At 46.7% G+C, this 25,409-nt stretch overlaps 1 protein-coding gene and 1 pseudogene across 4 annotated transcripts in view; one reads left to right on the top strand and one right to left on the bottom strand.

Annotated features, from left to right (window-relative positions):
- znf704 (zinc finger protein 704) overlaps nucleotides 1-25,409 on the top strand; it is a 253,862-nt gene that overhangs the window by 35,842 nt on the left and 192,611 nt on the right. For all 4 annotated transcript variants that reach the window (XM_038809685.1, XM_038809684.1, XM_038809683.1 and 1 more), the window contains one exon: nucleotides 139-386. In XM_038809685.1, the coding sequence (XP_038665613.1) occupies nucleotides 139-386 (248 nt within the window). The remainder of the gene's footprint in view (nucleotides 1-138; nucleotides 387-25,409) is intronic.
- LOC119972647 lies at nucleotides 20,352-20,739 on the bottom strand (annotated as a pseudogene).

The following is a 25,409-nucleotide window of genomic DNA, read 5'->3' as shown; positions in this document are numbered from 1 at the left end:
CTGTACCGTTCCGTGATAGCTAAAACAAAAATACTAACCTGTATGGTTTATACTGTATTGGTGTTTCAGAGAGATTTTGCAGATGGACAGAACATTTAAACGTTTAAATAAATCTGATGTTGTGCATTGTTCCTGCAGCTGAATTGCAATGGCCGCGACACATCATCAGTTCTGTCACTGCATGATCAGAGCCATACTGAGAACCATCAGAAGGTGTTGGAGCAGCAACTACCCCTAGTGAGGAAGATTGAAGCTATGAAAATACTGGAAACTAAAAAGATCAGCTGGATTCAGGATCACGAGAAGGATCACATGCGCCACGTTGCTGTTGTTTCAGATCAGAAAAGAAAAGTGGTTTCTTCAAACATCGATGTGCCCCGCGCAAGGTAGGAGAGCTACCCTATTAAAATAAGCAGTACATGAGGTAATAGTTGCTTCTCAGCCTAATAGCCTTTATTTTTATAACAAAAATAGAAAATGCAGGACAATACCGAGCAGATCATGCAGCGTCTGTGGAGAGAGAATCAGTGTTGAGAATTCTACGTTACCCCACTAGTGGGTTTTTGGGTGGGGAAAGAGCATGAAATTGAAGGAACTGGACTCCCCTCTGGTTCCTGCCCGCCCTGACCATGCAGCGATTTTATGCTGGGACAGATAAGGCCTCAAATGGAATCCCTCCAGTGCCCCAATTAAAGGTCGCTGGCTGCCCGGCCTCGATATTTAGGCTGGCGAGAGGATTAACCTGGCGGAAGGATTAACCTTCTTCAGCCTCCTGAATCCTACCAGGAGTAGCCTGGAAATCAATGGGGCTAGATCTTGGACAGGAGATTGGGAAGGCACTTCCCAAGGTCCAGTTGACCTCTGGACCTTTCACCCCACACCTCTGACATCTCCCCTGATTGCAACCCACCAGATCTTCCTACCCTCCCCATCTGAGGATGACTGAAACTTACCGTGGCCTCGGCTCCCTGGACTTAGGCTCTGGCATCTTCCTGAATTTCCTCTTCTACCCACAGCAGCACTGTCGCACCTGGGGCTAGTGTTGGCTGGCAGCTTTCTAAGGCAGAACTTCCTCTGAATGAGGGGTACAATTCCTATCTACAGCCAATTGATGCTCATTCGATTATAAATTGGTTGCAGGGCATTCGGAGTTGGCAGGGTTTTGTTCCTCGCCCATTCTTTGGACAGGGGATGGGAGACCCCGTCAGCTGGAAATTTCAGGCCAGTGTCAATGTTTCAAGTCTTTCATCAGCTTTATGGTTAGACAGGATGTCAGAGCTAAGTAGTGTACAAGAAGTATTTACAATACCTAGTATGAGATACCGATAAACCAAAAAGCTGAATATACACATACAAAATGCTTCAAAAAGTATCTGTATTTTCCTACATGAAATTTCCAAATTGATAACCATCTCTACGCGGGTCTCCTTAAGGCATTTTGAACACTTTTGGTAATCTACAACCTAATTATGATCAGTAATCCAAAGCCTAACTCAGACTAATAATTCAGATGCTTTTGGAATTAAAAAAAAACATAAGGGTCATTGGTGGCAGAAAATAGAAATATGGAAATGGAAGCTAATCAGCAAACTAACTGTTTGAAGTAACTGGAAGAAGTGGAATGGAGTGTTAAGTAGTAGAAAAGTATTGCTGAAACTAAAAAGAAGAATCTACAAGACTGTTGTAGAACTAACCTTCTATGGTGCAGAACCTTGGGCAACATCAAGAAGAGAGGAACAGTGGCTGGAGTCTAATGAGATGTGGATGCGAAGATGAATGTGTGGAGTAACAAGAAAGGACAAAATCAGGGACCCTACATCACGGGGTCAGGGAAGATTGTGGAAGCATCAGATAAAATAGCTTAGAAGAGATTGGCATGGTATGATCTTCTGTTGCATAGAAACTTGGAGCAGGAGGAAATCATTTGGCCTGTCGAGCTTGCTCCGCCATTCGTTATGATCATGGCTGGTCATCCAACCCAATAGCCTAATCACACCTTGATGCACTATCAATTACGACGAGATGAGAGTAGAATGTAATTGAGGCTTTATTACACAGAGATGTGTGGCCTCCTACAGCAGCTGACAAAATGGCTGCTGTACAGAGAGCAGACACACATTTATACTCCACCTACTGGGCGGAGCCAGCAGGCAGGGATCTACCCCCTTACCTGTAGTACAGGGGCCTTACCGTAAAACCCATATATACAATATAATACATCAGTGGTGACTACCACATTCACCCCCTGTTAAAAATGATTTCAGCGGGGGTGGTGGAAAACTACATACATACAGATTGCTTTTAAAAATTACATAGAAGGTTACAAATTTAGACGGTCCAGTGCCTTGATCTGTCGTCGAGAACGCCACAGTGCTGGTGGCGACTTAGGCGTCTGCTTCGTCTTCGGTGACTCTGGGAGCGTGTCGAAATCCTCTTCATCCCCGGGTGGGAGTAAGGGGAGGACGGAATGTCCTGGAGCGGGGGCTGCGGTGGGGTGCTCCGGGGGAAGGGAGTGTGGCGCCAGGGCAGAGGTGGTGCGTGTGGGGAACCAGCTGGTGCCAGGTCCCTCAGGGAGTCTATGTCTTGGGGCCGTCGGGGTACGCTATGTAAGCATACTGCGGGTTGGCGTGGAGTACCAACGGGTCCGCCTTGTGGAGTCGCACGTGTTTATGGAGGAGAACGGGTCCTGGAGCTGCCAGCTACGTTGGGAGCGAAACCCCGGAGGTGTACTTCCTGGGGAAGGCAAAGAGACGTTCATGGGGGGTTTCGTTAGTCATGGTGCAAAGGAGCGACCGAATGGAGTGAAGTGCGTTGGGGGGCTCGTTGAGCTTACCGGTGTGATACAAAATCTCATAATTGTAGGTGGAGAGCTCAATCCTCCACCTCAAGATTTTATCATTTTTGATCTTGCTCCGCTGTGTATTGTTGAACATGAAGGCAACCGACCGTTGGTCAGTGAGGAGAGTGAATCTCCTGCCGGCCAGGTAATGCCTCCAATGTCACACAGTTTCAACGATCGCTTGGGCCTCCTTTTCGACAGAGGAGTGCCGAATTTCGGAGGCATGGAGGGTGCGGGAAAAGAATGCCACGGGCCTGCCTGCCTGGTTGAGGGTGGCAGCCAGAGCGATGTCTGATGCATCGTTCCCGACTTGGAAGGGGAGCGTCACATCTACCATGTGCATTGCGGCCTTGGCGATGTTGGCCTTGATACGGTCGAAGGCCTGATGAGCTCGGCTGTCAGTGGGAAAATGGTGGATTGAATGAGTGGGCGGGCCTTGTCCGCATAGTTTGGGACCCACTGGGCGTAATACGAAAAGAACCCTATGCATCATTTGAGGGCCTTGGGGCAGTGGGGGAGAGGGTGTTCCATGAGGGGGCGCATGCGATTGAGGTCGGGCCCTGGAACTCCGTTCTGAACCACATAGCCGAGGATGTCTGAACGGTTTGTGCTGGACACACACTTCTCCTTGTATGTTAGGGTGAGGAGAGTGGCGGTGTGGAGAAATCTGGAAAGGTTAGGGTCGTGGTCCTGCTGGTCGTGGCCGCAGATGGTGATGTTGTCCAGGTACGGGAAAGTGGCCCGCAGTCCATACCGGTCAACCATTCGGTCCATTTCCCGGTGGAAGACTGAGACCCCGCTGGTGACGCCGAAGGAAACCCTAAGGAAATGGTAAAGGCGGCCGTCTGCTTCGAACGCAGGGTATGGGCGGTCCGCCTTACGGATGAGAAGCTGGTGGTATGCAGATTTCAGCTCCACTGTCGAGAAGACCCGGTACTGTGCAATCTGATTGACGATATCCGATATGTGTGGGAGGGGGTACGCGTCGAGCTGCGTGTACCTGTTGATGGTCTGACTGTAGTCAACGACCATCCTGTTTTTCTCCCCGGTTTTCACCACTACCACTTGGGCTCTCCAGGGGCTGTTGCTGGCCTCGATGATGCCTTCCCGCAGTCGCTGGACCTCAGACCGTCTGCTGTACCGTCTGCTGTACCGTCTGCTCCTGGTGGCGACGGGTTTGCAATCCGGGGTTAGGTTTGCAAAAAGGGAAGGCAGGTCAACCTTAAGGGTCACAAGGCCGCAAACAGTAAGGGGTGATAAGGGCCCGCCAAATTTTAGGGTTCGGCTCTGGAGGTTGCACTGGAAGTCCAGTCCGAGTAGCAACCCAGCGGAGAGGTTGGGGAGGACATAGAGGCGGGAGCCGCTGAACTCTATGCCCTGGACGGTGATGGTGGCGATGCAGTACACCCGGATCGCCACGGAGTGGGATCCGGAGGCCATGGAGATTCTCTGGTTAGCGGGGTGTACCGCGAGAGAGCAGCGCCGTACCGTATCAGGGTAGATGAAGCTCTCAGTGCTCACGGAGTCCAGAAGACAGGATATCTCGTGCCCGTCGACCTTCACCTTTGTCGAAGTGGTTGCGAGGTTGTGCGGTCGAGATTGGACAATCGTGACCGAGGCACTATGCGGCTGGTCGTCGGTGGTTGCAGGCAATGAGCAGCCTGGGAGATGCCCGACGGGTAGGGGTCCTGAGACGGGTAAGATGACAGCACTCACGGGCCGCATGTGTCCTGGGGAAGGCAAGATGGCGGCGTCCATTGGTTCTGAGGCAGGCAAGATGGCGGCGCCCACGGGCCGCACGTGTTGTGAGTAGAACAAGATGGCGGCGCCCACGGGCCGCACATGGTCCGAGGAGGGGAAGATGGCGGCGCTCACTGGCTGCATGTGGGGGGTTGGAGGGACAATAGCGGCGATTGAGCGGAAATGTCCCTTCTTGCTACAGGCCTTGCAGACCGCGCTCTGCGCCGGGCAGCACTGCCGGGGGTGTTTTGTCTGTCCGCAGAAGTAGCATTTGGTCCCCCGGGGTTGGTTGGCTGCCGCGCGGCGCAGGCGTGGGGTTGGCTGGAGGCGGTCGCCGTTGGGGTCCATGTTGCACGGGGGGGGCCATGCGGTCAGGGGTATAAGCCTGTACATTGCTTAAGGTGACCGTAAGCGAGAGCGCTTGTTTCCTGTTCACCGCGAGGTCAAGCGTGGCCCCTTCTAAGAGGTGCTGTCGGATGTAGTCAGACCCTATGCCCGTAACGAACGCGTCTCTCGTCAGCAGGTTCGAGTGTTCAGTGGCCGAAACGGCCTGGCAGTCACAGTCTCGCACTAGGGCGAGCAGGGCACGCCAGAAATATTCCACAGACTCACCGGGAAGTTGGTGCCGCATGGATAGGAGATGCCTGGCGTAGATTTTGTTGGTCCGCTGAGCGTAATTCTCCTTCAGTAATGCTATGGCTTCTGCATAGGTCGGCGCGTCCAGGACGAGGGGAAAAATGTTGGAGCTCAGCCGCGTGTACAGAATCTGGAGCTTCTGTGCTTCTGGGAATGGGTCTGGCGCAGACCCGATGTACGCTTCAAAACAGGCTAGCCAATGTTCAACGTCTTTTTTTGCGTTGTCTGCTTGAGGATGCAGCTGCAGGCGATCTGGCTTGATGCGGATGTCCATCTCTGAAAAACCTCTGTGTAATAAATTGATGCACTATCAATTATGACGAGACGAGAGTAGAATGTAACCGAGGCTTTATTACACAGAGATGTGTGGCCTCCTACAGCAGCTGACGAAATGGCTGCTGTACGGAGAGCACACACATTTATACTCTGCCTACTGGGCGATGCCAGCAGTCAGGGATCTATCCCCGTACCTGTAGTACAGGGGCCTTACTGTAAAACCCATATACAGTAGTCCCCCGTTATACCGCGGGTGTTGGGGTCCAAGACAGCCACCCGCGTTGCATCCGAGCTTCGGATAGCCTACGAAAATTTTGAAAGAGCAACACATGGCCAGATAATGTTCTGCTGCGGGAAAGAATAATTACAAGTGAACCTATCAGGGTAGTTTCAGGTATTGTGGATGAAATAGCCTTACAATGTAAGAATGGAAGGGTGTTTTAAATAAAAAACATCAAAGTTCTTTCAAGTTTTAAATTTATTAAAAAATACCACTCAAAAATATATACAATAATACATAAAATAGCACTTACAAGCATATTTAAAAAAATCATTTAAATCACATGAAAAAGTCTGTGAGTTTCTTCTGGCACATCCCCTTCCTCATCTTGACTTGTGCTTGCCTCTGGAGGTTCTTCAGATGTAGTATGTATATGGGGTCGAAGTCCTGTTGCTCTGTGTATTCTATGAGCCACTTCCAGTAGAGCCCTGACTCATCTGCATTGTAGAGTTGCTCTGGGGTCAGTTCCTCTTGCACCATGTAATCCTTGAGGATGTCCGGAAAGGCTTCTGCTGCTGCTGAGTCGGCGGATCTCTGTTCACCACTGATGGTAACTGCACCTATCCCATGTCTTTTCTGGAACCGATGGAGCCAACCCTTGCTGGCTACGAAATTGCTGTCCTCTGGGTGGAGCTGGTGATGGAACTTCTCAGCCTGAGTCCTGATGATAGGTCCAGATAGGGGGGTGCCACCAGACTGTTCCTGGACAAACCAGGTGAACACAGCCTTCTCCAAGTTAATGTCACTAGCGGTCCTTGCCTTGTCCCTGGCAAGCCCTTCACTCTCAGAAACTGTCTCAACATAAGTTCTCAAACTGTCCTCATCTTTCTCCCACCCACGGAGGGTTGACTCTGGCACACCAGTCTCTCTGGATAATTTTGCCTTTGTTTCGCCGTTTCTAATACGGTCTATCAAATTTATCTTTTCCTTTACTGTGTAAGACTTGCGCTTAGGCATTTTGTATTTATACGCTTTAATTACAAATCATCGCGGCTATTTATCGCGGCTAATCGGGCTAATCATCGCGGCTAATCGGAATGACAAACAAGTTCACCGGCTTAAAAAGGTGTTGTTTCAAAAAGAGTGAAAAAAGTTAGGGTCCATAAGCACCCCCGCCGTATATCGCGAACCGCGGTATTGCGGGGCGCGGTATAACGGGGGACTACTGTATACAGTATAATACATCAGTGGTGACTACCACACGCCTTCATCCCCATATATTTTGATTCCTTTCGTACAAAATGCTCTATCTAACTGCTTCTTGAAAATATGCAATGTTTTGGCCTCAACTACTTCCTGTGGTAATGAATTCCGCAGGCTCACCACTCTTTGGGTGAAGAAATCTCTCCTCATCTCTGCCCTAAATAGTCTACCGCGTATCCTCAGACTGTGACCCCTGGTTCTGGACACACCCACCATTGGGAACATTCTTCGACCTTGTCTAGTCCTGTTAGAACTTTATAGGTTTCTAAGAGATCCTCCCTCATTCTTCTGAATTCCAGCAAATTCAATCTCTTCTCATTTGTCAGTCCCGCCATCCCAGGAATAAGTCTGCTAAGCCTTTGTTGCTCTCCCTCTGGAGCAAGAACATCCTTCCTCTAATGCAGAGACCAAAACTGCACACAATATTCCAGGTGTGAGAAACCCAGAAATTAGGAGCAGGAGAGACAATTTGCAGAGAGAGAGTGAGAGAGGGAATATGATGAGGTGAGTGATTGAGATGGGATGCCATCACTGAGGACCCGGGTTCGAATCCCGGCCCTGCGTCACTATCTGTGTGGAGTTTGCACATTCTCCCCATGTCTGTGTGGGTTTCACCCCCACAACCCAAAAATGTGCAGGTTAGGTGGTGGATTGGCCATGCTAAATTGCTCCTTAATTGGAAAAAAAAATAATTGAGTACTTTAAATTTATATTAAAAAAAGATGCGGCAGCCAACAAGAAGGAATAGAAAAAATTCTAAGACCAGATTGAAAGATGAGGCGGTGAAAGATTTAAACACAATGAGATTGGAAGATGGATAGGTGGCTGACCAGAGGAGGGGGAGAAGGATGATCAACCAACATCATGGTGACCCCAAATACAAGGGGAGAATCCGAAAGGAGAAGCTCCTATTATTTAACAAGGCAAGGTGTGACAAAATATGTTGCCTAGCTGTATGCTGTAGTTTTTTAATACATGCGCAATTTCTCTTGATGGAAGATCATTGACCTGAAACGCTGGCCTAAATCTTCAGGTCGCGCTCGCTGGGGGAATTGTTGCAGGCAGGACGGAGAATTCGACGGACAGACTGTGGTGAATGTGTAACCACTATAATTCACACTGTACATTACTGTGTCCCTGTGGGCTCCATCTGTGAGCCGTTGCACGGCTCTGCCCACAGTGGGAGATGAGGAGCATGTACAGGGCTCCGCCCTCTGCTCCACCCCCTTCAGGAAGTATAAGTGCTCCGGTCCTGCGAGTCCGCCTTCAGTTCAGCACAGTCGCAGGCAGGCTCAGTTGTAAGCCGATTAAAGCTACAGTTTACTCCGACTCGTGTCTCTAGTTGAATTGATGGTTGCATCACAGACAAAGATCCTTTGATCTCGGGTGGAATTTCCGGCCCTGGGGCTGGTAGGCTGCCCGTTAACTCTGTTTATCTCTTTCTACAGATGTTGCCTAAACTGCTTAGTATTTCCAGCATTTTCTGTTGTCATTTCAGATTTCCAGCATCTGCACTATTTTGCTTTTGTATTCCAAACTTCTCTTTCCCCCAAAACTTCAATATCGCATAGGCCTCATCCTATTTTGAACCCCTACCCCTTTAGTTCTCTCAGCCTGGTGCAGTGATTCTTCTGAACCTGTGATATTGTGACTCGAATTTATTGCATATTGTGTGAGCAACAATTCTAAACAAGAAGCCGGGTTTCAGACCCTGTTATCTTCAGTGAAATATCTTTATAAACGCTGAGGACCTGGTGTGTGGACTGCGGCAATGTTCACTCTGCTGGTAAAAGTAGAGTAACTCTGGTCTGTTCAGGACGTAGATTCCATGCCAAAATTATAGGGTGGGTCAATTTAAATGACCAGAGTGGATGCAACAGATGTGTCTACCCTAGTCCTCCAGCCGAAGAAAAGCAGGAGCATTTTTTTTCCCTCTAAGAGAACAGTTTGACATTTTTAAATTAATGGATCTCTTTAAGCAAAAGTTATTTTTTCTTGGGAGCTTTTCCAGGTTTTCTTTTTGTAGCTAAGGTGGAGCTAACTTTTGCTAAGGTCTTTTAAGGGAGAAATGAGCGGAATCACCCAGAACGTCTCCAGTCACCGTTTCCTGGCATAGTTTAGGGACACCACCCTCTTTCCCTCACCCGTTGGAAAGCAGTAGTGCAAATTGAGCAGAATCCCAGAAGAACATGAGTCCACCCACATTTTTGGCCCTCGACAGAGCTTCCCACTGTTACCCCCCCAAGAATATTTGTCTCTATATTTTTGAAACAAGATTACTGGTTGTCGGTGGGGGTGTAGTTGCTTTCTGAGAAATGCATATCTTGGTAAATTAAGTGCTGATGAGTTGGATGGTAATTAGTTTTAAATTCACTTGAGGTATCTTATGACATGTCCACTTTTGATGTATGTCAGGAATACAAAACAAAATCAACCATATTCAGGAAGTGTATTGTAGTTTTATGAAATTGCAAACAGTAGCTTTGATAAATTAGCTGATCTTCCATTGTACCTTAAAGTGGTTAAATTAAAATAATTTGTTTATTTACTTGGTTTTATTGTGCAGATAGCCTTTGAATTTTACATTTAGTCATGTTTTAATCATGAACTGTTGCATTTGCACTGCACTCCAAAAATATTTTACTGATCTACTCAGTTTGATCATCATATAGTTTGGCAACAAGATAAATTCTGCCCGTTATAATTCTGTGAAAATTCATAGATCATGAATTTTATTAAATAACGAGAACAGCATCCAGCTCGTGAGGATGTGCTGCCCCTCTTAAACTTCCAAAATAATATGCATCTCACAGATTGCTGTAACCTCAAACCTCTGAGACGTGCCATTCTGGCATCACAAAAGCTTATTGCAACTGAAAGACATTGTATTTACCACACCAGACTGTACACAGACAAAGATTTCCGCTACATTTCCCTAAGCCGATTTGAACAGTCAAATGGTGTAATTATTAGGTACTCTGCTCCATTGTTGAACCTCTGCTTTTATATTCTGGAACACTGAACTAGTGGCGTTGGCGCCTGATGTGCAGCGAGCCTGGCTGTTGGCCGTGGCAAATCCTGCAAGTGTAACAATCAGATTGCTGCCTTCTGTATGATATCCACACATGGGGCCGTGATTACATCAACACTGCGCTCTCACAGCAGGTATTGTTATTCTCTAATACAGGGTGATAAGTTAAAGTTAAATTAGTCAACATTTAAAAGGGAAATTCTAAACCAGGCACTAATTTCCTTCTTGGTTTTTCCTGACCTAAATGGAGATGAAAACCTTAGTCTTCCTGGTATCATATTATATGGTATTAACTGACACCGCACAATCTGCAGCATATAATTACACAGCCTTATTTTATAAAGTACTAAACTTTTGAAGAAATTACAGTTTCAAATTTAAAAAAAAAGCAAGTTCTGGTTCTGCATGATTTAATGTGATTTACCCCAACACAAACAATGATATCAAATTTAATTGAAAAATCGAGAGGCCAAAATAAGCTTACTTCCCAATAACTGCTCATTTACAGGTCATTCCTTAAATCCCTCGCCCTCTTCTAATTATAAGCTCTCATGTCAAGAGCTTTGGTTGACTGGAAGAAAAAGGGACGTACTTTAAAGTCATTCAGATTTATTACAATTGGGCATCTACAGTGAAATGGAGCTTGTGAACAGCAATCTTTACTGCCACCTAGTCATTTTAGGGTGGGATTTACCGGCTGTGCATGCCGGCAGGAAATTCCAGTCCCATGTTGGCGCACTGGATTCCCAGCAATGAGGGATGCTGTCAATGGGAAATCCTGTTGACAACGGTGGGACCGGTAGATCACCAGGCCAATAGTGCTTAGATTAAAAAATTCCAATCCTTATTTTCAGATCCCTCCATTGCCTCGCTCTTGCCCATTTTTGTAACCTCCTCCAGCTCTCCGAAGTTCTGAGATATTTGTGACCGTCCAATTCTAGCTCTTGCTGCACTGTTGGCAATCGTGCGCTCAGCTGCCTGGGATCTAAGCATTTGAATTCCCTCCCTAAACGTCTCCACTTCTCTACCTCTCACTGTCCTCCTTTAACACACCTCTTAAAAGCTGCATCTTTGAACAAGGTTTTGGTCATCTGTCCTAATACCTCCTTATGTGACTTGGTGTCAAATTTTGTTTCATACCACACCTTGGTGCGCTTTACTGGACTAAAGGTGCTATATAAATGCAATCTGTTTTGCATTCTGAACTGCTGCTGCATTTACACAACTATTAGTGACAGACTATCTTGCCACTATCTTTAAAAACAAAGGCTGAAATCTGAACCATTTATTTCATTGTACAACTTCTTGGGGTGCAGCAATGACATCACTGTTCTGCCAAGCTTCTGGATTTAAACTGGGGGCAATTTTAAAAATTGTAATCAATGTTTTAATGGCTTTGTTTTTCTTTTCTTTTCAATTTAGAGTACCCAATTTTTTTTCCAATTAAGGGGCAATTTAGCGTGGCCAATCCACCTAACTTGCACATCTTTGGGTTGTGGGGGCAAATCCCACGCAGATATGGGGAGAATGTGCAAACTCCACACGGACAGTGACCCAGTGCTGGAATTCGAACCCGGGTCCTCAGCACCGCAGTCCCAGTGCTAACCACAGTGCCACATGCCACCCTCACTTTGTTTTTCTGACCAGTTTTGAAAAAGAAAAACTTGTGTTTTTTTTGACCGCACTAATATGACAAAGTATCTAATGGGAGAAGTTTGGGCTGAGGAATGAGACTTCCTTTAGCATCAAAAAGCTGCACCAAGCAGAAATCTGAGATCTCTGTAAAGCTCTCTCTGTTATGCCAAAACAAAGCATCTTAACTCAGATCCTTAAATGACCATCTCCTATGATGAGACATTTTCCTTGGACGGGATTTAATGCTTGTGTTTCGCAAAGACGGTGCCAGCCACCATCGGCTGGCAGTGGGATTATCTGGTCTCGCCGCTCCCCGTTACATGCAGGGATCCCATGGTGGGGGTTCACCATTGACAGGACAGGAATATCTCGTCGGCGGGACCGGCCAAAAAATTCCAGCTCCCATTTTCCCAACAAGCACTTCTTGCAGGCCTCTAAATGAAGTTGCTAGTTCAACATCGATCTGTGTTGTGTTAAGGGTAGTCAGGTGCTACAGGCTTGTGTGCATTAGAATGTTCACCTATCTCTTGAAGCTAGTACAGTGAGTGTCTTGTATCTGATTAACACTGAATTAGATACAAATCTGTGCCCAGAAGTCTTGTAGACATTGTGTCATTACATATACTAAAGTATGTTGAAAATGCATTTGAAAAGAAACAGTAATCCATTTAATGGGCGGCACGTAGCACAGTGGTTAGCACTGTTGCTTCACAGCATCAGGGACTGGGGTTCGATTCCCAGCTTGGGTCACTGTCTATGCAGAGTCTGCACGTTCTCCCTGTGTCTGTGTAGGTTTCCTCCGGGTGCTCCAGTTTCCTCTCACAAGTCCCGAAGGACGTACCTGATAGGACATTCTGAATTCTCTCTCGTGTACCCGAACAGGTGCCGGAGTGTGGTGACTAGGGATTTTCACAGTAACTTCATTGCAGTGTTAATGTAAGCCTATTTGTGACACTAACAAAGATTATTATTATTAATCGATTCTCTTCTATGGAATACAGAGGGGTACCAATACCCTGGGGGGGGGAGATTTGCTAGTGCTCTTCGGGGGGGTTTAAACTAATTCAGCAGGGGGATGGGAACCTAAATTGTAGTCCCAGTGTACAGGATGTTGAGAGTAGTGAGGTCAGGGATAGGGTTAAAAGTTCGAAAGAGGGCACCGGCAAGCAAGACACTGGTTTGAAGTGTGTCTACTTCAACGCCAGGAGCATCCGGAATAAGGTGGGTGAGCTTGCAGCATGGGTTGGTACCTGGGATCTCGATGTTGTGGCGATTTCGGAGACATGGGTAGAGCAGGGACAGGAATGGTTGTTGCAGGTTCCAGGATTTAGATGTTTCTGTAAGAACAGAGAAGATGGTAAAAGAGGGGGGGGGGTGTGGCATTGTTAATCAAGGAAAGTATTACGGCGGTAGAAAGGACGTTTGATGACTCGTTTACTGAGTTAGTATGGGCCGAGGTTAGGAACAGGAGAGGAGAGGTCACCCTGTTGGGAGTTGTCTATAGACCTCCGAATAGTTCCAGAGATGTAGAGGAAAGGATTGCAAAGATGATTCTCGACAGGAGCGAGAGTAACAGGGTAGTTGTTATGGGGGACTTTAACTTTCCAAATATTGACTGGAAATACTATAGTTCGAGTACTATAGATGGGTCAGTTTTTGTGCAGTGTGTGCAGGAGGGTTTTCTGACACAGTATGTAGACAGGCCAACAAGAGGCGAGGCCATATTGGATTTGGTACTGGGTAATGAACCCGGCCAGGTGTTAGATTTAGATGTCGGTGAGCACTTTGGTGATAGTGATCACAACTCAGTTATGTTTACTTTAGCAATGGGCAGGGATAGGTATATACCGCAAGGCAAGAATTATAGCTGGGGGGAAGGCAATTATGATGCTATTCGGCAAGATTTAGGATGTATAGGATGGGGAAGGAAACTGCAGGGGATGGGTACAATCGAAATGTGGAGCTTTTTCAAGGAACAGCTACTGCGTGTCCTTGATAAGTATGTACTTGTCAGGCAGGGAGGTAGTTGTCGAGCAAGGGAACCATGGTTTACTAAGGAAGTTGAAGCACTTGTCAAGAGGAAGAAGAAGGCTTATGTTAGGATGAGACATGAAGGCTCAGTTAGGGCACTTGAGAGTTACAAGTTAGCCAGGAAGGACCTAAAGGGAGAGTTAAGAAGAGCGAGGAGAGGACACGAAAAGTCGTTGGCGGATAGGATCAAGGAAAACCCTAAGGCTTTCTATAGGTATATCAGGAACAAAGGAATGACTAGAGTAAAATTAGGGCCAATCAAGGATAGTAGTGGAAAGTTGTGTGTGGAATCAGAGGAGATAGGGGAAGTGTTAAATGGATATTTTTCATCAGTGTTTACACTGGAGAAAGACAATGTTGTCGAGGAGAATACTCAGGTTCAGTCGACCAGGCTAGATGGAATTGAGGTTCAAAAAGAGGAGGTGTTCTCAATTTTGGAAAATGTCAAAATAGATAAGTCCCCTGGGCCAGATGGGATTTATCCTAGGATTCTCTGGGAAGCCAGGGAGGAGATTGCAGAGCCTTTGTCCTTGATCTTTATGTCGTCTTTGTCGACAGGAATAGTGCCGAAAGACTGGAGGATAGCAAATGTTGTCCCCTTGTTCAAGAAGGGGAGTAGAGACAACCCTGGTAATTATAGACCTGTGAGCCTTACTTCGGTTGTGGGTAAAATGTTGGAAAAGGTTATAAGAGATAGGGTTTATAATCATCTTGAAAAGAACAAGTTGATTAGCGATAGTCAACAAGGTTTTGTGAAGGGTAGGTCATGCCTCACAAACCTCATTGAGTTTTTTGAGAAGGTGACCAAACAGGTGGATGAGGGTAAAGCGGTTGATGTGGTGTATATGGATTTCAGTAAAGCGTTTGATAAGGTTCCCCACGGTAGGCTATTGCAGAAAATAAGGAAGTATGGGATTGAAGGTGATTTAGCGGTTTGGATCAGTAATTGGCTAGCTGAAATAAGACAGAGGGTGGTGGTTGATGGCAAATGTTCATCCTGGAGTTCAGTTACTAGTGGTGTACCGCAAGGATCTGTTTTGGGGCCACTGCTGTTTGTCATTTTTATAAATGACCTGGAAGAGGGTGTAGAAGGATGGGTTAGTAAATTTGCTGATGACACGAAGGTCGGTGGAGTTGTGGATAGTGCTGAAGGATGTTATAAGATACAGAGGGACATAGATAAGCAGCAGAGCTGGGCTGAGAGGTGGCAGATGGAGTTTAATGCGGAAAAGTGTGAGGTGGTTCACTTTGGAAGGAGTAACAGGAATGCAGAGTACTGGGCTAATGGCAAGATTCTTGGTAGTGTAGATGAACAGAGAGATCTCGGCATCCAGGTACATAAATCCCTGAAAGTTGCCACCCAGTTTAATAGGGCTGTTAAGAAGGCATATGATGTGCTAGCCTTTATCAGTGGGGGGATTGAGTTTCGGAGCCACATGGTCACGCTGCAGCTGTACATAACTCTGGTGCGGCCGCTCCTGGAATACTGCGTGCAGTTCTGGTCACCACATTATAGGAAGGATGTGGAAGCTTTGGAAAGGGTTCAGAGGAGATTTACTAGGATGTTGCCTGGTATGGAGGGAAGGTCTTACGAGGAAAGGCTCAGGGACTTGAGGTTGTTTTCGTTAGAGAGGAGAAGGCTGAGAGGTGACTTAATAGAGACATATAAGATAGTCAGAGGGTTAGATAGGGTGGACAATGAGAGTCTTTTTCCTCGGATGGTGATAACCAACACGAGGGGACATAGCTTTAAATTGAGGGGTGGTAGATATAGGACAGATGTCAGAGGCAGTTTCTTTACTCAAAGAGTAGTAGGGGTGTGGAACGCCCTGCCTGCAACAGTAGTAGACTCGCCAACTTTAAGGGCATTTAAGTGGTCACTGGATAGACATATGGATGAAAATGGAATAGTGTAGGTCAGATAGGCTTCAGATGGTTTCACAGGTCGGCGCAACATTGAGGGCCGAAGGGCCCGTACTGCGCTGTAATGTTCTACATCAAGAGCCAGTGTATATATAGCAGACCTGCTGCTGGCGGAGAGGAAATTAATATATCCAATATTTTGGATACCTGTATATCTATATGTAGCTATCCTGGCTAAATATTTTAACCAACATGTAAACCGGTGAGTCTTTAATATCTGTTGTGTTGCTCTCTATAATACTTGTTTATGCATAATTTTTTTTACTGCAAAGTCACCTTTTCAAAAGGGCTGCATTCAAGTATTTATAATATCACTGAATGGTCAAATCTAATAATTTCTGTTGAGTTTCAAATTGAGATAACGTCATCAAATCCATTCATAAAGCTGACATACTGTTGATCTACTGCTGAGTATCTTTTTGTTGGAGACCAAACTTCTGCTCCCATGGCCATTGAAATTGCTGATGTGAACTGGAATGGGTAGGCCTGAGAAACACCTGATATTGGACTCTGGCCTCATTTGACTGAGACCATTGAACTGCGGACACCTGTTGGGGTCCCTGAGAGCCATTTGACAGGGATGGGGAGTAACTAAGAATGGGGGTGAGCAGGAACGGAGGAGAGGTAGGCAATTGGGATGAGACTAAATGGGAGCCGGAAGGCAGTCTTTGACACCATTGCTCCTTTCAAATTGCTAGTTGGGCCTTATGTAAACCATGATTTCGTGAATGCAACAGGCCCAGTGTCAACGATGATCAGTGAAGAACAGTTCTGCAAAAGGGGCCTCAAACTGTCATTTGACACTTTATTTGCAAATATTGAGGTGCAGATGCTGGCTACAGATGTTTCTGTCTTCAGTATGGTGAGTGGCGTGCTGCTGACTTTGGACGCTTTTACACAATCGCTTGCCACAAAACAGGCAGTGTGAACTAGTTTCTAGCCATAATCTCATCGGCTCGTGACAAATGCAGTTGAGAGATTGGGCAGCTGAGTTGCCAGTGTTACATTGATCTATCAGAATGGGATATGAGAGTAGCATTAGGCAATTCTTGGCGAGTTGTTGCACCCTTTATAGGGCCTTACCTGACTTCTTCTCAATGATTCTTTCCAACAATGTGAATGAAGTTAGGAAATTTGTGTCCTATCATTCTATAACACCAGATGCATGATAATGCTCCAGAACATTGTGCAGATGTAATTTTTTTCACACTGCATTGTTGATGTGTTTTCCTGGCTGTCACTATCTTATTATTTCTGAAAAGATTCCTGACCTTGATTTCTGAAAAGATTCCTGACCTTGATCTTCCCAAAGTTCGATTTTATTGCTATTATCTCAAGTTAAAATTGACACGAGTAATAATTGTATTGATTCAGGCCTCTGATCGCTTCAGTTGGTAGCTCTCTTTGAGTTAGAATGTCATAGATTTAAATTACACTTCAGGACTTGAACAAAACAGAGTGGGTGTTGCACAATCCAGGAATGTCAATCTTTGGATGAAGTGTTGAATTGATACTTTTTTTGCTGAAATCTCCGTGTCCTTGCCAAAATTCTTCCAACCAACACCACTCAAAGTAAAGTAACCGATCTTTTGTTGTTGCTTTTTGCGGAATCTTTGTGTGCACAAAATAGCACATATGTTTCCATATTAAAACAGTCACTGAATTTCAAATTTAATTGAATGTTTTGAGGCCTTTTCTGTGAAATGTAATAATGTTGTATAAAACTTTTCTTTCCCTGAAGGTGGAAAGTAGTGTGGTTGATGTTTCTGTAGAATAGCATTGCAAACGAGTGTTTCCTTCAAGTTATAAAATCTGTGTTGAACAGATGGCATCAACCATTTCTTCACCAGCTGGCTCTCTCAAATCACAGCTGTGGTGAGATCAGAAAGAAAAAAACAACAAAACTCAAAAAGAACATTCACCCATCAGGATTGCTCCTTCCACACGTCATGTACAAACTGCTTTATCATGAACTCTGTTCATTTATTATGCTATGGAAAGAATTTGCTTGACCCAAAACTAAATCAAGTACAACTTCAGCGTATATTCACCTAACCTTTCATCCAACAATTACACATTCAAACTAGCTCTCTTCCATTGGAACATGACTGATTCGACCATCAATTCACACAAGACGATTAGTGGAAGTGAACAGTGGTTTTAATACGCCAGATCTGTGCCTGCCTGCGACTGCTCTGTACTGAGTGCTGCCTACAGGCTGAAGGTTTATATACCACCCCATAGACCTGAGAAAACGTCATGACAGCATGAAGTGCCACCTGGGTCAAAGCAGAAGTGACAAGAGTTGCAGCCTTAATTTCAGCCTTAATCATGCTTAATGATCCACCTCTACAGCTCTCTGCGATAAAGAGTTGCACAGATTTAGTATTGTCTGAGAAGATATTCCTCCTAATCTCTATTTTACATGGGATGCCCCTTACTCTGAGATTATGCCCTCTGGTCCTAGACTCACCGACAAAGGGGAACAACCTCTCAGCATCTACACTGTCAATCCCCCGAGAATCCTGTATGTCTAAATAAGTCTTCTGAACTACAATGAGTACAGACCCAATCTCTCTTCATAGGAAACCCCACCATACTCAGGATCAACCTAATGAACCTTCTCTGGACTGCCTCGAATGCCAGGGTATCTTTCCTCAGATAAGGAAAACAAAATTGTTCACAGTATTCCAGGTGTGGTCTAACTAGTGCCTTGTATAGTTTTACCAAGATTTCCCTGTCTTTTTACTCCATTCCCTTTGAACTGAAGGCCAATATTACACTTGTAAAAGGTTGTGAAAGGAAAAGTAAGACCAATTAGCGATCAAAAAGAGGATTGAGGCAGGCAGCATAGATGAGGTATTAAATATATCCTGTCCTTGCTAAGGAAAAGATGCTGCTAGGCCAGGGTAATGTTGCGGTTGATGCAAAACTTGGAAGCATTGTAAACTGTGTGGAGAGTAGTGTAGAACTTGAAAAGGACATAGACAAGTTGATGGAATGGACAGGCAAGTGGCAGATGATGTTCACTGAGGAGAAATTGAAGTGATTAATTTTGGGAAAGAGAACATATAAAACAAAGGGTGGAATTCTAAAGGGGGTGCAGGAACAGAGGAACCTGGGAAGGTGGTAGGGTGGGTTGTGAGAGCAGTTAATAAATCATACAGCACCCTAGGCTTTATTAATAGGGCATAGAGTACAAGAGCAATGAGGTAATGTTGAACTAATATAAAACACTAGTTTGGCCTCAGCTGCAGTATTGTGTCCAGTTCTGCGCGGAAAGGATTCACAAGAATGGTGGAAAAACTTAAGTTCCGAAGATAGATTTTTCTAGAAGTTGGGATTGTTTGCCATGAAAAAGAGAATGCTTTTTAAAAATAAATTTAAAGTACCCAATTCATTTTTTTTCCGATTAAGGGGCAATTTAGCCTGGCCAATCTACCTACCCTGCAGATCTTTGGGTTATGGGGGTGAGATCCACGCAGACACGAGGAGAATGTGCAAACCTGGGGCCAGGATTGAATCCGAGTTCTCGGCGCCGTGAGGCAGCAGTGCTAACCACTGCGCCACCGTGTCGCCATGAAAAAGAGAATGCTGAAAGGACATCTGATGGAGGCATTCAAAATCATGAGGGACCTGGACATGTAGATGGAAAGAAACTTGTGAAAGGGTCAAGAATGAGGGGTGCAGATTTAAAGTAATTAGTAAAAGGAGAAAAGGCAACATGAGGAAAAACGATTTCATGCAGCAAGTGGCTAAGGCTGGAGTGCACTACCTAAGAGTGTGGTGGAGGCAGGTTCAATCGAGGCATTCAAAAGTGGGCAAGGAAGGGAAGGGCACTTGGTGGATTGCTCATTCGGAGGGCTGGTCCAGACACAATGGGCCGAATGGCTGCCTCCTCTGTCTTGTAATAATTCTGTCATTCTGTGAAGCCGGTGAAATATGAGCGCCTAGAAGAGTGGAGCCTTGTTCCACAGGAATTATGCCTCAGAAGGGATTTAACCTTGAGGTGCAGATGGATCGTGGAGCCCTTTGTGTGTGAGTAAATGTGTTTTGATTTTACTTACAATTTGGTCCTAGTGGAAGTTTTGGTGGGAACTTCCAATGTTTCTATTACAGTCTAAGAGTCCTTCCTGTTATTTCCTTTTGATCCTTTTCATTTGGTTTATCTTTATTATTTTTGGTCCGTGGATCGATAATTGAGATATACCTTTCAGTTGAGCGCAGGAAGTAGTGGACTCAAAGTTTCCAACAGTTTGCTTACTGGATCACTGTTCACATTTTCTATTTGGGAAGGGAGAACTCAGATATTTTTTTACCCAGCAAACTCGGAGATTTAGATTTGATTTATTGTCACATGTACCGAGGCACAGTAAAAAGTATTGTTCTGCATACAGTCCAGACCAGTGTTTTTCAAACTGTTTTTCCAGGGACCCATTTTTAGCAACTGGCCAACCTTCGGGACCCATGCCAGCCGACCTTCTCGATCCATACCGGCCGACCTTCTCGATCCACGCCGGTCGACCTTCGCGACCCACCATTTTCTCTGACCTTGTTTGCTGTTGACAAAGTGCAGGAATCGCAATCGCGCCCAAAGCACCTGATGGCGACGTTCGGGGGCCGTGACCTGCTCTCTGCCTCCCACAGGCAGGAAGATTATAGAATTTAAAACAAAATCTTCTGTGGTCTCCGATTGCGCAAATTCGCGGCCTTCAGCTGCAGCAGCCAGCTTTTATATTCAGTTTGTATTTATCTTCTGTAAATTGTAACAATGTTGTTGCACGGTACGTTTAATCGAAGAGGCCAAAGCCCATGTCATCGTCAGACTCTTCAGATTCTTCCTGTTTCTTCTCTTCCTTTTTCTCTTCAGCAGCAACAGGGGCAGCAGTGGAAACAACTGTTGCCAGCACCAACGTTGCAGATCAGACTATTGACGTCAATATTAGCCAATGCCTTGGCAAACATACGAGGCCAGAAAAGTTCAATGGTCACACCAGCTGTTTTAATCAGGGCATTGAGTTTGTCTTCGGTGACAGTGACATCGTTGTGGTGCAGGATGAGCGCGCTGTAGATACAGGCGAGTTCCGAGGTGGAGGCCATGGTGCTGGATCTCTGCGGGTGGGTCCGATGGTGCTAGTTGCTGGGGGGAAACTTGGCCTCCGCTTCGTTCAGAAGAACTGAGCACTTCCGAACCAGGCAGAACGAGCAGCAGCCGGCTTTTAACTATGCCGGCTGCGAGCAGCCTTTTTACCATGCACAAAACATTTAACTATGTCGGCTGCTGCGGCTGTTGCGAGCGAACTTGCGCAGTCGGGAGCGCTGCGCCGCATAGATCCGCGACTCTTCCGACACCCGCCCATGATCAACCCGCGGGTCACGCCCCCGACTTTGAAGATCACTGGTCCAGACAGATTGTTACATACATGAAAAACATCAGACCTACATAAATACGCAATGTAAATACATATGCATGGGTAATAACACGGAGTGTAGTGCTACTCAGTAGAGACGATCTGTGAAGTGATCAGTGTGGTGAATTATATAACTAGTAATTCACACTATGTTGTATTACATGTATTGTGTCCTTGTGGGCTCTGTATAAGAGTCGTTGCGCGGCTCTACCCATAGGGGGAGATGAAGAGTTTGTACTTGGCTCCGCCGATGGCTCCTCCCACTAACCGGAAGTATAAAGCTCTGCAGTCATGAGCCTGCTGCCAGTTCATCTCATCGCAGGCAGGCTCAGTTGTAAGACTATTAAAACCTCTATTCACTTACAATCACGTGTCTTGTGAATTGATGGTCTCAACAATCAGTTCAGGCCATAATTGGCAAGCAATGGGTTGGCCAGGGGCAGTGATCTTCTGCCTAACAACAGCGATTGGTTCCTGCCAGCTATGTTCTTTTGAGAGAGAAAACCTGCCAGAGGCCTCTAGACCCTCGAAGGAAGAGGAGCTGTATTTCTCCCTCTCTCTGCTGCCTGTTGCCTGCTGTCTCCGTGAGTCTGCAGTGAAGATATTACAAGCTGAAGGAAAAGAAAGTACTGAAACTAACTGGAAGACATCCATCTGAATCAAAGATCCTTCTCCTTTTATATTATTATTATTTCTCTTCCTTATATATAATATATATATCAGAGAGAGGGGGTTGGACGGGTTAGAAAGGATGTGTGTGTTGGGAATCAAATAGTCGATAGCCAGTTGTATTTTTTTGCCAGTTTAATTATAATTACTGTTAATAAAAGGTTACTTGTGTTTCAATTTACAGACCTGGTGCCAAGGCTATTAATATAAAATTTGTCAATTTAACTCTACCAAAGCCACGGTTATTAATATAAAAAAAGTCTAATTTCATCTGTGTTGCGTCAAGTGGGGCTGGAATTCACTGCGCAACAGCCTCGGGTGTCATAACAGAAGTCAAACTGAAAAAAGTTATAGAGAACCCCATGATGTGTGCAAGTGCAGTATCTGCTTCCTCTGTGCATCTAAGGTCAACAGCATAGATTCATTAGGATGATGAAGGGCTGGAAGCTATTTGTGACGAGAGACAAGCATATTTGGGCAATTTCTACTGGAGCAGAGACAGTTAAGAGATTTAATCTAGCTATTTAAAATTATGATGAGTTCTGATTGAGTGACTAAAGACAATTTCCTGTGCTTGGGGAGCCAGTGATAAAGAGGTATGAATTTAATATTGTCACAGAGATTTAGTTGGGAAGTCATGAATTTCTTTACACAAGAGGATTATTGGAAGATGAAAGTGTTTGCACAGGAGATGGTTGAGACAGAGATCACTGTGTCTTTTCGAGGAAAAACGGGAAAATATTTGGAGCAGAGAAAGATACAGGGATAGAGAACAGGTCAGGTGGATTTGTTTTGAGGTATTCTAGAAAAGCGCCAATGAACATGCTTGACTAGATGACCTTACTACATAGTAAGCCATTGTGTTCTATGGAAAGCTGCCAGGGCCTTCATATTTAAACCAAACATTTACTTCAGGGCAAATTAATTTGAATATAAAGTTCTTAGTGTTGGATGTCTTCATACAAGTTGTATTTATGCATACATGTGAAACATTAAGATTCTTGTATCTGCGGTCTAGCTGCTCCTAAGGGGGGGCACGGTAGCACAGTTGCTTCACAGCTCCAGGGTCCCAGGTTCCATTCCCGGCTTGGGTCACTGTCTGTGTGGAGTCTGCACTTTCTCCCCGTGTCTGCGTGGATTTCCTCCGGGTGCTCCGGTTTCCTCCCGCCGTCCAAAGATGTGCGGGTTAGGTTAATTGGCCATGCTAAATTGCCCTTAGTGTCCAAAACAGTTGGGAGGAGTTACTGGTTTGTGGGGATAGGGTGGAGTTGTGGTCTGAGGTAGGGTACTCTTTCCAAGTGCCGGTGCAGACTCGGGCTGAATGACCTCCTTCTGCACTGTAAATTCTACGATTCTATTTTAAATGAACTACTCTTGTTAATGGTTAATGTGGGAAGCAACAGTATTAGCTGTTGATTTAGCTGTGATGTGTTCAAGCTTCTGGGTTGCTGTAAAGAAGTAAAGGAGACAAGAATTCTGCTTCTCCACAAAACACCTTTGTTTCTTTGATCCAACTTCACACATAAATCTCCACCAACAAATATTGCCACCTGTAACCCCTTTATATATCAGTGACTTCTATTGGATAATTGACATCGAATTAGTATTTAATTGGAAGGTATGTTATTCCATTCCTAACATGATGTTGCCCTCCTATCTCTGTTCTAGAGAAGTGGCTCCCATCCAAGTTGAAAACATCAGTATCCACATTGCAAATTATTTCAAAGCTTATGTCACCGACACTTTGTGTGTGGGTATGCATGTGGGCATACAATTAGTTAAAAGAAGGTGCAATGATATTTGTAAATCAAGATTCGTCTATGTTTGATGCAGGCCTAATGGCCGGGATTCTCTAATCCCGTGGCAGAGTGTTAACGGGTCGTAAACGGCATCGCGTTTTGCGACGGCGTGAACGGGCCGCTCTGCCCACAACAATAGGGAACGTGAGAGAACTGGAGGTGGTCCACCCATACGGCAGCCCCTCACAGTCCACGAGCAGAGGGCACTGGACCTCGTTGGCAGAGCCGGGGACCGGGAGGTTGCCCCTTGCCAGATCGGAGGCGCACCAGCAAGTGAGACTCCCCTGCCTGGCTCCACTCTCCCCCCCCCCCCCCCCCCCCCCCCCCCCCCCCCCCCCCCCCCCCCCCAACCACCACCCCCACCCCTCACCCCAGTCCGCATGTCTAATGATACATGCTGTCTTGTATCTTCCAGGACCTGCTGCCGGTCGTCCCGGCCCATCTGGCGTACCTCACCTACGACCAGTGCCAGGTTCAGATGCCCCCAGGGACGCACGCTGTGGCGGGGAGGGCAGGCAGCAAGGAAGGCCTACCTCTGACACTGAGACCCAGGAGACTGATGCATAGAGGACCGACACCCAGGATACTGACAGCCAGACACGGAGACGCTGGACACAGATGCACACGACAGCCAGGACAGTGACACACAGAGGATAGGGACACGGTTGATGGACAGACCCGATAGTGAACCGGAGGCGAGACAAGGACCATCGGGCCAGGGGTCGATGCAGGAATCCCTGACTTTGGCTCCGATGAGGACATGGACTTTGCATCACTGCTGTCTCCCACACCCTCCACCATCACAGAGACTATCACCTTGGTTGGGCACTTTAGTGAAGAGGCTTCTGGGGCACTCATTGGTACACACCACACAACCGTACCGGTACAGCAGGTGGAGGTAGGAGCAGCTGAGGGGCCGGATGGTCGGAGGGCAGCCCAGCCCCAGCAACCAGCTGCCGCCCAGACGGTTCCCGGGTTCCTGGACTTACCAGACCCACCCATAGACCCGATGCATTTGGACACCCAGGGAGTAGACAACGGGATGACGGCCAGCTTCCAGCAGCTGCAGGAGTCCATCCGCGTCCAGGAGCAGGGAGTGGTGCCGGTCATGGCTGCCACTCAGAGCGACACTGCACGGGAGGCAATGGGGGCAAAGGTTTCGGCCATGGGTCAGGTTATGCAAGGCGTGGGGCTTCATGTGCTTGCATCATCTGTGGCCCAGGACAGGGCTGCCCTCTCACAGGCAGCCAAGTGTCAGAGCCAGCTGGACATTACAGCCACGCTTTGCAGTCTGGCCGAGTCTCAGCAGGTAATCGCTGAGAACATCGGCGGCATTGCCCAGATGATGGCCCAGTCGCAGCAGGCCATCACTGAGAGCATCAGCGGCCTTGCCCAGATGATGGATGGTGTCGCACAAACCCAGACTGTGATGGCCCACGCCCCGAGCTCCATCACTGCTGACGTTCGGACCCTGGTCGTTACCACAGCGGGCCTCCAGGACTGTCAGCGCCAGGTATCGGTGGTGCCTCGGTGCTCGTCTTCGCTCGCACCCCCGTCCCATAGAGAGGCCTGGGGTCCACCGGGCACCCCGAGGGAGGTGGAGGTTCTGGGTTCGTTCTGGTGACTCCTGCAGGGGAGGTCCCAGAACACCGCGGATCCTTGGACTCCCCCGTTCCGTCCAAGGTGCATCTGGTGGGCAGAGGGCAGAACAGGGTGGCACCTTGCCATCCAGCATGCCCGTGGAGCAGCCTGGCCCATCCAAGCTGGGCCGCCCCAGGAAACACGCGTCAACGGGGAGCCAGGTCGCGAGTCTCAGCAGTCCGCCCCATGCTGCTGTACCGTCTGGGGAAACATCGAGACGAAGTGATGGTCAAGAAATTTGACACCTAGTAAGTTGGCATGGGTGCAGGGCACAGTTTAGTTATGTTCCTATTAA

The sequence above is a fragment of the Scyliorhinus canicula genome, chromosome 10 (assembly GCF_902713615.1).
Source record: "Scyliorhinus canicula chromosome 10, sScyCan1.1, whole genome shotgun sequence".
In the NCBI taxonomy this organism is placed as follows: Eukaryota; Metazoa; Chordata; class Chondrichthyes; order Carcharhiniformes; family Scyliorhinidae; genus Scyliorhinus; species Scyliorhinus canicula.
The sequence above is the reverse complement of the archived record's forward strand: the minus strand, read 5'-3'. Positions and strand labels throughout refer to the sequence as shown.